Below are 12406 nucleotides of genomic sequence, written 5' to 3' on the forward strand. Positions count from 1 at the left end.
GTTGACGAGTCCTCTGTATTTTGTAGGGATACGAGACTTGGATTTCATCAATTTCTTTCTGGAGCATTTTTTCTAAAGTCTCTGGTGACACGATCTGAGAGGCCCGATAATTGAGAGTCAATCCTTTGACTTTACACATGGATTTTCCCTTGGCGGTGAGGTAAGCATAATTTTTGGGGCCTCCTGACATGAATTTGATAATGTGGTCCCCGTCTAATTCGTCTGTCCATTCTCCTAAACTGTTGCCAAGGGTAGGATTAAATTGTCCCTCCTCATGTTGGTATATGATACTGTCCGTGTCGAAATAAAGGACCCGATCTCCCAAAGGTTGTAAAGTCTCGTAGAGGTGTAATCGGGCATGGGCGGTAGTGAAACAGGCCAGTACCACGTTTCCGAAGGAACACTCTTCCACGAATTCCTGTTTCTCTTGATAATTGACCAGCATCATGTCCGATTCGGCCTGCTCTTTATTTTCTAAGAGTTCTATCCCTTTGATGTCAATGGTCGAATCTTGTAAGAGTTGTTGTAATTCCTCTTCTTCGGTCAAGTATCGAGTTTTAGGTAATAACAGGCGTTGAGCGAATTTTCCCCACAAGCAATTTAAAAAGAGTTTGGCTATCGTTCTTAGCACCGGATTTTTTTCTATACTTAACAGGTCCATCCTGATCCCTTCTCTGTCTAAGACTTTACGAATGTAATCTAGTTTCTGTTCCTCCGTCTGACAATCAGGTGGGAATCCAGAAGCTTCCTGTTTGATCTTTAAGAAGGTATCGATGTAAGATCTGAATAAATCTCGACTGCTTTCTGAAAAATGCCAAACTTCGTAAATCCGCTCTAAGGTATATCCCATGTCCAGGGCTTTATGTAATTCTGTAGTCACCCAGGTACCCGTAAGACTGCGTTCCTGGTCTGCGTGTTGACATCGATGTTTAGAGGTAGAGTCCTGTCGTTCCGCACACGTTCGACATAAGGGAAACAATAACTTGCCTCCCGTGCGATAAGGTAAAACGGGGTGATAGAGGCCTCGGGGTGGTAGGACCCGACAGTGAATGAGGCCGAAATAAGTTCTCACGTCCTGGAATTGGTCTGTTATGATCTGAGGATGGCCTAGGGGGAAAGGTCTGTGTTTTAATACGTAAGGGTATAAGGAACAGACGTCCACGTATCTCATGTCCCCCTCCTCACAATATAATTTAGTGGCATTAGTCCGACCTCCGTACAGGGCGTCTCGGGGGTTCAAAGGATCTGGAATGTCCAGGTCTCGTACATAATTCTGTAGCGTTACCTCTCTTTGTACCTGTTGATCGAATTCGTGCTCCCAGATGCTACGGAGGGAGTACCCCATTTCCTCTAAAACAGAACTCCGTCTTAAAGTTTCCTGGTGTAATTGTTCATAGGTAAATTGGGTCCGGTGAGGATGACTTTCGGTCTGTAAATTCGGATAGCAGGTGGGGCATCCGTGCCAATAGCATCCGTAAAATTCGTAGACGGTGCGAGTGGCTTCCTGGTATCCGTCGACGGTATAACTTCCGATCTTGACTTCTCCCCCGTTTCTAGCATGTTGGATGTGAGATCCGGTCTGGTGACTCATCCAGCTTAACCACCGACAGGCTTTGGCGGAATATCGACGCGCAGGCTGATACCCCAGGTTGGGAATGATGGCAATGGTCTCTTTGGGCATGAATCCTCGACGGTAAGCTAAATTGGCCGCACTGGCAAAAGTGATGGATTCCTGGAAGGGGTCTACATGGACCAAGCTCTTGAGGGTGGTTCTAAACTGAGCACAGCATCGTCGTAAAATATCGACGTCTGAAATACAATAGTCTAAAAATTCCTTCTGGAAGTCAAACACTTTTCCGGCTTGTTGTTCGTACCATTGATAAAAAGCCTGTCGTCCACTAATAGACATGTCGTCCGGATTGTAGTAAGCTGCCGGTGGATAAGGCCCCACGTAATTCTGGTTGTGTTCCGTATTAAAAAAGTGTGGAAAATACCCTTTCTTCAGTTCGGTGAATCCGAAAGCAGAGGGCATCTTGGACAGGGCAAAAGGTAAAAAATTATAGGAATCGATGAATTTCAGACAGCAGATTTGCATGGATAAGATTTTACTGCCGTTCATGATGACGGTAGGTTTCAGGCAGGCGGAATGAACCAGGTAATTTAAAATGAACTGTCCGTCGTATCCTTTGAAATTGTGGGCGATGATGATGGCCTCGTCGTGTAATAAAACGGAATTCTTATTTCCTGTAGTGGGTTGTAATAACCAGTCCATGAACTGCCTTAAGGTCTCTGGCCCTCGAAACACGTGTTGACGGGGTCCCATGTGTCGACAGTGAGGACAGGGATCTTCTATGGGTAAGTGACCGCAATGTTGACATACGCGGTGTGCCACACACAGGTTAGGGACGTGGATGCCGGTTTCCTGGGTGCATTCGAAATCGAAATAGATGTAGAACTGTAAGGTCTCTTTACCCTTCTTTTTCTTTTTCTCAGGCTTGAGTTGAACGTAGCACTGATGATCCGTGTCTACGGTTTTCTTACAGATCTTACATTGTTTCTGTCCTCCGCAATGATGATGAGGGAGTAATTTTTTAGGCATCCATTTCTGACAGTGCCTACATCGTCCCATTAAACTGCATACGGTGGTGGCCGTATTGTTACTGTGAGGTTGCAGATGATTTTCGTAGCAAGTCCTACTCTGAAAAAATCCCTGGCACTGGCTACATTGAATGCGGCTCCCGTCTGGAGGGCAGGGAGTGTTAGTTAAACAAAAATTACATCGGTGAGGGCACTGGGTACGATGGTCTGTGATGTTTCTGTAGCCCACGTCGCAATGATCACAATAGTATGGGTTGCCCGTCACACCTGGCATAGATATGATGGCATCGTAATGCTGGTCGTCTAACAGGACATTCAAACAAGTTCCCTCTCCGTAGCCTTTGTAAACGGGTTCTAAGGTGAGTTTAGAGGAGGTGGACTTGAACTGGAGTATTTTCAGTCGATAGCATGGGGCTAACACTTGTTGTAATTTTCCCCATTCTTCGGGTCCACAAGGCCGATGGATATCACACCCGGCTTGTTCCATGAGAGCTAGGGCTTCGTTTTTCTGGTCTAAATATTTGTAATCACCCTTCCGCATACGTATCCATTGCTTTTCCCATTCGGGGTCTGGATGTTCAGGTTTTTGACAGTGTAACCGGGTGACTACGATGGCTCGAGCTAAACAAAACTTATCCCAGGGATTGTCGATCTGAACGATGGATTGTTTCCTCTTCTTAAAACTCTCCTTGTTGACCATCAGATGTTTGGTTTTGTCTCCACCACTCCCTTCCGGATACTTGACCCGAAACATGTTGAATTCCATGGCCCCGTCTCCCAGTTTAAAATCTTTCTTGGATTGTTGCACAGCTTCTATTTTGTCTAAAATGACGTCCTCGTTTAAATGTTTACATTGCGTAAACTCGTACCAAATGTCGGAATCCAGAGAAGGATGGCGTATGTTCAGGCGTACGTAATCGTTAGGATTACACTGCATTTGATATTTGACATTTTGTAGCATGTCTCTAAATAATCGCCGAACAAAGCCTCTGTTTTCCTCCTCTGGAAATTCCTTAAAATTCACACTGTAGACATCTTCTTTAGCTTTAAATTTTCTGGAATGCTTGGCTTGATTCAGTCTCACTTGATAATATTGGGAAATGGCCTTTGGCTTCTGGGGTGGTGAATGGGTTGATGAGTGTGGTTCTTCATCCGACACAGTCCTTTGTTGTTCTTGTTGGACTTGGGCTCTCTGCGTTCTCTCTAATATTCTCGCATTTCTTTTTCTGAGCGCTAATTCTCTGTGTTTATTGTTGTAAATAATTCTTTCTAACTCTTTCGCCCGTCTTCTCCATCTCATCAGTTGTTGGGCATGTAACAGTTTTTTCATAGCAGAATCCATGTCGACAGGTGATGGAACTGACAACAGAATGAGCTTCAAGTCAGACACATGCAATACTTATACAGTGTATGACGTCATAATGGCTAGGTTTTTCCAGGTGAGTGCTGAGCTCGTGCAGGTTTTTCCAGATCTCACATCTCATATCTCAGAACGTGCTGAGCGCGTGTGGGTTTTTCCAGATCTCTGACCTTGACCTCGGGGGTGCACTGAGTTGACCCCCCCATCCCCCCAGGGCCCAAAAGTGCACTCAGTTGACCCCCCTAGCTAGACCCCTTATACTACTTGCGTTCCCACGCCAAAAGCATGATATCTTTTAATTAACCATATACTTAGTATTTTACTCATAATCTTGATACTTTATTTACATCTCAACGGCCCCTAACAGCATGACCCCAACATGGATGTCTGGTCCAGTTTTGGAAGTTTACATTCCAAGGCCACATAGGGCTATTTAGGATCGTTGAAAGGTAAATAAAGTAACAAGATTGAGAGTAAAATATCTATACTTATAAATTAATAAATTTTGCAAATAAACTCCGAAACGGGTGCACCAGAGTTCTTACTTACTCCTCTGACAATACACTGTATACAAGATGATGTCCGTAAACTATATTTCAATTTCACTCGCATAGTAAGTATCGTACATTAAATTAAAAGTCTACTTTTATTTTCTATAAACAGCCATGAAATAGCAAAAACATGAGTACGGTGGCGTTTCCGGTTGGCGGATCTAAGATACTGGCAATTTTTAATGAAACTGACAACAAGCAATCATTTATTTATTTCATAAAACGTCATCACTGAATTATTCAATCAAAACTTGATTTAAATGATATAAAAGAAATAAGTTGTGATAACCGATTAAAAGGGGAAATGTGCAAATTAATTTCGTCATACACCGATCTTAATATTGATGGAAGCTTCTAGAACATCATATAGGATCGAGCCCGATGTTAAAAAGAAAAAAGAGGCGATCATTTAAAAAAAGCTTTTGTATGAATGGCCATTGAAATAATGGTAAATCATTGACAACACTATCAGATTTGAATATATTTATATATCGAAAGACTATATATTACATGTATGTACAAGTGTAGTAGGTTTTTCTAATAAATTCATCGGTAAAATTTGTATATATTCCTTACTGAGAGCATCGTGACAACGAACCCGAAGTACAATTTGTACTTCGTAATAAACTTACTTACATGAAATGAGAACATTAATGACCAAGGCATTGTTCAAATACAATTAAAGCTGTGTAAAATTTTGTGCTTTAATCAATACATTTCAGTTTTCTTCTGAATACAGTCTTTTGTATCAAGTACTCGGTCTAATTCATAGGACATTAAAAGCTAATTTTTACACAGACCCTGTACTTGGGTCTTGGTTTATAAATACGTATCTACCTTATTAATACGTAAAAAAGTAAAGTACATTTTTTACATATCAATAAGGTACATACATATTTATAAACCAAGACTCAAGTAACCCCCCCCCCCCAAAAAAAAAAGTTTATCAGTAAAATGCGCATATTCGCTGCTTTTATCCTTGACGGAAATGAAATAAGAGCATCTGAATAACAATATCCATAACATAGTATAACAGGTTTCACAATAAACGTCAATTAATGAAATTGTCAAGTTTTTTTTTACAGAAAGGGGGGATTAAGGGGGAGTGGGCGGTGGAGACGTACGTCTTCTTCATGCGGGATTTTGAATAAAGTATTTCTTCCTGCTATAAGCCTGTAGGCTGTCAGTAATACTACAATATATTTCCTGTCGTTAGTGGTATAAATTTAATTCCCCGCGCTTGCGCGGGATTTCATCTAGTATTGTTAATAAGCGGATATCATGCTTTCAACGTGGGTACGCATTATCGCATACAATACAAATATAATACCCTTAGCATGACAAGAAAGCGTTGCCGTAAATCGAAGGTTTTTACAATGCTTGGATCTGTAGCTCTCAGGTTTGTCTGTCCGAATTTTCTCAACTGAGAGCAACAGTTCTAAAGCTAATCTATCGGTTACAAGGAGATTTTGAGTGACTAAGGTGACCTAAAAAGAGACATGATTACATAATACGCATTTGAGTTTTTAAAGATTGACTAAAATAAATTTATGTTAAAAGCATTCAGAAGTTTCAGTTATCTAACAAATACTGATACAATATATACACTGAAAGTTTATTTAATTGATTATAAATATAAATCTTACTTGTATCTTTACTGCATTGCCATACTATTACATTGTACATATATTTGTTTAAATATTTTTGCAGTAGTTTGTTTTGAAGACTTCAAATTGGTCACAGAGACGAATTATATTATACAAGAAATTAGCTACATGTACCAATTATAAGGATGAAACAGGGTAGTTTCTCTAGCTGTTAATAAATTGGTTGTTAATTTTTACCTTCGATTGAAGATTTATTCTCTGGCACATACATATCTTCTGATGCTGCCCCTGGCGCCATCTCGCGGGCTAAGATTGTATAAGCTGTGTTATTTGCCCTTTAAAATCAAAATAAGGTTGAGTGACTTTCAAGGGCGTTATCTGTAATTCATTGTGTTTTAAATACAGTGTAAATTCTTAGCATTTTATAATCAAAACAGTTTAGTTAACTCGTTTGTTACATACCTATTGTATACAGTCATGAAATGCCCTCCTCCAATTCCGCAACTGTGGGTGTTTTCTACACACTGACAAAGAATTGTGGCGATAGCTGCATCTACCACAGATCCTTGTCGCCGCCCCATTATATCTCTGAAATCGTTTTTACATTTAATTATTCATTTCAATAATTAAAAGTGCCCATCGATTCCCTAATGAAACTAGAGTGTTCCAAGGAACACATGTGTCGCCTGCTTTGTAGCTTCATTAAAGATGTAAATAAACCTCGAGTCTAATTTATTTTCTACTAGCATTATAGTTCATGCATTTGCCTGCAAAGAAAAAAAACAACAACCAAGAATAGTATACGACTGAGATAGAATCTGTCAATCAAAGGAAATAAAGGTCCCCAACCCTCAAATGAATAAATAAATTGAAATTATTAGAAATAATTATTTATCAGTTTATCAGTATAAATCTTATACGGTACCAATTTATCAATTATCAGTCTACGCGATCCATTGTGAAATACCGATTTCGATGGGTTTTTTTTTTCATATTACTTAAACAAAGTTGGTTTGGTAACTGAAGATCATACATTTTCAAAGTAAAGTATCATGAGCTTATGAACATGTATAAATGCTTATTATCAAATCCGTGCCTCTCAAAATTCAAAAGACATAAATTAAGTTAAACTGTGCGGGGTATTTTTTTTTGAAAGTAGGTCAAAGGTCAAGGTGAAGTGGATTGTAACGCTGGTATTTTCATAATGTTTTATGATAAATAATGCACGTGCTAAATAGCATAAACTTACCTTTTAAATATCACAAATATACTGTATATTTGCATTATGAACTATTTTGAAAAGAAGGTCAAGGTCAAGGGTCACGAGGTCAGTAACCATGGTAATTTACAAAAGCCATAGTGCCAAGCAATATATGTGCAAAATATCAAATCCATACCTCTTACAGTTCTCGAGCAATAAGGTGTGATATACAGACATGCAGACAGATAGACAGACACCGGGTAAAGTGATCCCTAAGTTTCGCTCTGTTTTGCAGGCGACACAAAATATGGTGCTTGTTTTTTTCCTTTAAATGTTCTTTGAAAACTTATGCGATTACCTTTAGAGTTGTTTTAATTCATCTTTATTGTTCATCCGTAGGTAATTTATAGCTTTGTGAAAAATATACAGAGGTTAAATTTAGAACTGTCAAGCCATTCAGAAAACACTGTAAGTATCCAGGAAGTAAAATAAGAAAAACATACATGCCAATTTCTGCGCAAGTTCCGGTGTCAGATGCTATAGCGGCGTATCGATAATGTCCCTCGATAGATGGAGATCCCTCTGGAGCGGGTTTGGTGGTGGTGGGTGAAATTCCTGTGGAGGAGGTCCCCGATTCCGTCCCTGTTTCTCCACTGGGCGTTTGGTTGGAACCCTTGTCTCTAGTTAGCACAAACCCAAGACCAAGTCCAAGGGCAACAATACAGGCAATAATGAGAAAAGTGGCGATGATAATTAAACGCCCTTGAGACATTTCTTTGGACCTGTTACACAACCAGAAAAGTTTTATTACCTTCTCTATATATAAATACATGTGATTCGTGAAGTTATAGAAGATGTTTATTTTTTTGTATGATTGAGTCACCTACAAACTGTACTTACGATCACTCTGCTTGGCGTGCATTTTTTATACATGTGAAGTTCCTGATGTCTTTTGATCTTGAAATTGACCAAATGTAAAGGACCCTTATACACTAAAGCAAAATGTTTTTTGGACATTGAGAAAATTATATTGTATAAAGGTGTAATTATTGAGTTTATCTATTTCATTCTCAACATTTATCTACAGGAAAAATGTTCAAACACAACTAAGTATTGATGAACAGAAGTCACCATTGTTTACGTAAGTTGGGAAAATGCATGCAAATAAAGTCTTGAATTAATGTATTTTGGTTTATTAAAATGTTAAGAATTCTTTAATTGATTGCAAATTGAGAAATACACTGTAGATTTTAATTTATTTTATTTTTGATCTAAGGGCAGATCACTTTAACCATAAAAATACACCACAGAATTAGAACTTCTTAGTGTGCAGTGTTTAGAGGGTTATTAAGAAAAAAGTAAAATTTTCCCATCAGCCACACCTTAGATTTTTGAACCGATTGACGCAGGGATTTGTTCATTAACAATCTTTTGTAAAACGCAAGCATTAGAATATCTTATGACCTTTAGCATAACTTTGGACCTACATTTCATAAATAGTAATGTTTTAGTCCATATTCTTTCCTTAACGAGGCCGAGTCTAATTATTTCTACCCTAGATATTTTGATAAATTTTCTTGAACGAATTTTTACTATTGTATTAATTATTTTAAGATAAAAATATCAAATGTTTACCATCCCGATTTCTAAGAGGGCCATCTTACTATTGGACCCTATAGGAATTTGTTGGAAAAGCGCCAAATAATCAAATTTTCCCCATATTTTTTGTATTTCTGCCCTAGGGATTTCGTTTTCAGTCAAATACATGAAAGTTATTGTAAAAAGTCACCAAATTGTAAAATTTCAAAAAAGTCGACCATCCGGTTTGGTTTAGGAATTATTACAAAGTTTATTTTTTCCCAATGCCCAATACCTCTAAATTTGGCATTTTGCGGTATACATTTTGTATATATCGGCGCAGATGAATTATTTTGGTAAAAAATAACAATGTTTAGATTGCTAGTATGTTTTTTTTATGTTCTGTCAACAGTGTTTAATAAAATGTCCATGGACGTCTTGAATACTCAAGCGAGTCAAGCGTTATTCTTCAGCGTCATGCATTGCTTACAGAACCGGAAAACAGTGACGTCGAGAAAGCCATTTCAGCATTTTTTCCCCCTAAATATAGTCTTAAAAGCACATTTTCAGACACATAAACATTATAGATAATGTTAATTTTGTATTACAATTACAATACTTGGATAGGTGTTATGTTGCAGATGCGACTGCATGAAACTAAAAAGCTGCGCAAAATCATGAGCACTGGAATTAGACTCGGCCTCGTTAAAACATTTTTTTCAATCTCTTAAAGCATGATAAATTGCGTTTTGTTTAGCAGATGACCTACCAATTACAAATCTGAAGTTATTGAAAAACAATGACCTTGATCTACGACCGTATGGTTTACATTGTTAAAAGTATTTATCCCCTTTAATTTTAACATGATCTAAAACTTGTGATTTTTTTTAAATCGTATGTTAAAGTACGATTCTGGTTCTCCCAAAAGAACCGCTGGGCCAACTATACAAAACATTCCTGAGTAGAGTGGATTAATAGTGTCAAGCACCCTTCCAAGGGGAGATAATAAATGATATTAAAAATATAATGGTGTCATTTTAAAATCTTCTCAAGAGCTACTGGGCCAGAAAGATTGAAGTTTGTTTATGGCAATGCACCATGGAATATTGGGTCACAATGATAGGTAAACTTTTTCGATAATTTGTGGGATAAAATATTTTTAATATCATCTCGAGAACAACAAGGCCATAATAAATCATACTGATATGCAAGCATCCTCATGTTTAGATTTTTTTTTTCAAATCATGGCCCCGAGGATTAAGATGGAGCCATAATTGGTAGTCAAAATTTTACATGGGAATAAGTAGGGAAAAAGCTTTTTCCAACTCTCCAGGGCCAGAATTAGTCATGTTGATATGCAAAATCTTCGTGTAATTTAGGTTCAAATTTGTTTAATCATGACTCAGGGTCAAAACGAGCTTACGTTTTGTAATGAGCAAATTCATACACGCTTTGAAGGAAACTTCTTCAGAATCTTCTTTAGAAGGGGTGAAAAAATCGGTAAAATATGTACGAGGAGTGTTCCAAAAATAATGTCATTTCACCTTCTTCGCGTGAAAATCGTGTAATTATCTTACTGAAGCTACATTGACTTGTTAGATTGATCACTGAACCGAAGCAGAAGAAAATTTCATGTTCACAATTTCACTGAGTTAGCTACAGTGTACATTACTTTATAGCGTGTACATTACACTATACTCAAATTGCCTGGAAAAAGAGCAAACAATGCACTTAAAATTAGGCCTATATAAAAGGTAGGTTCTTACTTGGCATTAAACCCGTAGATATTCATCGTGAGGCCGTGATCGGAAGGTCGTGTGCTTGAATCACGGCCGCGACTGACCTAAGTCGATAAAAAATAGGTAGCAACTGTTCCTTTGCCAAGCGCTCGGCACTTTGAAGTGAAAGTTGCGGGTCTTTTGGATGAGACCTTAAAAACCGAGGACTCGTGTCAAGGTAGGCGTTGGCACGATAAAGAACCCTCACTGCTCAATGGCCCTGAGTGCCGAGTAAAGGACTAAATTTGAAGCCCTTCACCGGTATATGGTGACGTCTCTATATTAGTGAAAAATTCTCGAACGCGACGTAAAACAACAATCGATCAATCATCGTGAGGTCTGTGATATCTATGGGAATGGTCAAATGGTCTGTTTGTAGGTAGGTTGCTAAATTTAAAACAGGTTACGAACACTTTAAAGATGCTGCTCGCCAAGGTGGCCCTGCAACAGTTACAACCAATAATAACATCGTAAAAAATCACCAAATCTTAAAAAAGACGCAAGATATACCGTGAGGCAATTGGCTCGGATGACAAACTTGTCGTTAGCACGTGTTCATGGTATTTTGAAAAAAAAAATCTAAAGCTTAGAAAGATAAACGCTAGGTGGATACCTCATTTACTTGTACTTGACAACGAACAAAAAAAAAAGTCCGCGTTGAAAATGCAAAGAAATTATTGAAATTGTATCCAAAATATACCGAAAAGACTTTTGATAATTTAGTTACTGGTGATGAGACCTGGGTATACTATTTTGAGCCAAAAAGTAAGAGTTCTAACAGATTCTGGAGATTCTGGAAAGTCGTCGCCCCAAAATGGGAATGAAGTAGTAGTATCTCCGACTTCTGCACGACAATGCGCCTGCACACAAAGCATGCATTGTGACCGAGTATTTGGAGGCGGAAAAGGTTACTGTCCTACCACACACCCCTTTTTTTCCAGATTTAGCCCCGTGCGACTTCTTTCTGTTCCCCAAACTTAAATTTAACCTATCTGGAAAAAGATACAAATCAAGAAATGCCCTTGGATCTGCATTTTATCAGTATATGATAGATGTCCCTATTCAGGAGTATGAAAAAAAATGTTTCCAGAAGTGGATTGATCGTCTAAAAAAGTGTATCCAGGCCAAGGGTGAGTACTTTGAAGGACAGGGACGAATAAAAGGATCAAAAATTAATAAATGTGAGTGAAAACAGCCAAGTGTCATTATTTTTTGGAACATTCCTTGTAAATAAGATTTAAATCATTTCCAAAAAAAATAAATAAATAAATAAAACGTGGACACTGAAGCGTTTATCTGTATGGTGAAATATGAATTTGACATTATGTGAACCAGGTTCAAACTGAGGTAGATTTATTATGTTTTATAAATATATATACCTCACATAAACATTCTCCAACTCTTTAATGAGTTATGGACATTAGAGCCAAACAGCCAAATACTTTTAATTTTTAGTATTTCGACCTTTTAAAAACATTAAATTAGTGTTTTCTACATAAAATCTTGAGTAGTTCAAATTGCTTTAATTCTCGCGAAAAATAAAACTTTTCAGAGATGAAATATGGAGATAACGAACAGTATTCAAGCTCAAAGTCTTTTAAAACAATACAAATCGGGAGCAGAGCAAACACGGACCTCTAAAAACATCAGAGTTGGGATCAGGTGCCATGGAGGAGTGAGCATCCCCTGCCGACCGGTCAACCCGCCGTGTGCTCCTTGTCATGATCGAGAAA

At 38.1% G+C, this 12406-nt stretch overlaps 1 protein-coding gene and 1 pseudogene across 1 annotated transcript in view; both read right to left on the minus strand.

Moving 5' to 3' along the window:
- Positions 1–6701, minus strand: part of LOC133172407 (glutathione hydrolase 1 proenzyme-like) — a 29910-nt gene extending 23209 nt beyond the window's left edge. Inside the window, exons 1-2 of the mRNA XM_061307284.1 lie at positions 6579–6701; positions 6354–6451 (exon numbers count right to left, since the gene is read on the minus strand). Of these exons, the coding sequence (XP_061163268.1) occupies positions 6354–6451; positions 6579–6697 (217 nt within the window). The 5' untranslated portion in view covers positions 6698–6701. The remainder of the gene's footprint in view (positions 1–6353; positions 6452–6578) is intronic.
- Positions 6702–6864: 163 nt separating this feature from the next.
- The window catches only part of LOC133204718 (glutathione hydrolase 1 proenzyme-like), a 28565-nt pseudogene continuing 23023 nt past the window's right edge, over positions 6865–12406 (minus strand).

The sequence above is a fragment of the Saccostrea echinata genome, unplaced genomic scaffold, assembly GCF_033153115.1.
Source record: "Saccostrea echinata isolate AGI-Se365-2 ecotype Australia unplaced genomic scaffold, CSIRO_AGI_Sech_v1 ptg000054l, whole genome shotgun sequence".
NCBI lineage: Eukaryota > Metazoa > Mollusca > Bivalvia > Ostreida > Ostreidae > Saccostrea > Saccostrea echinata.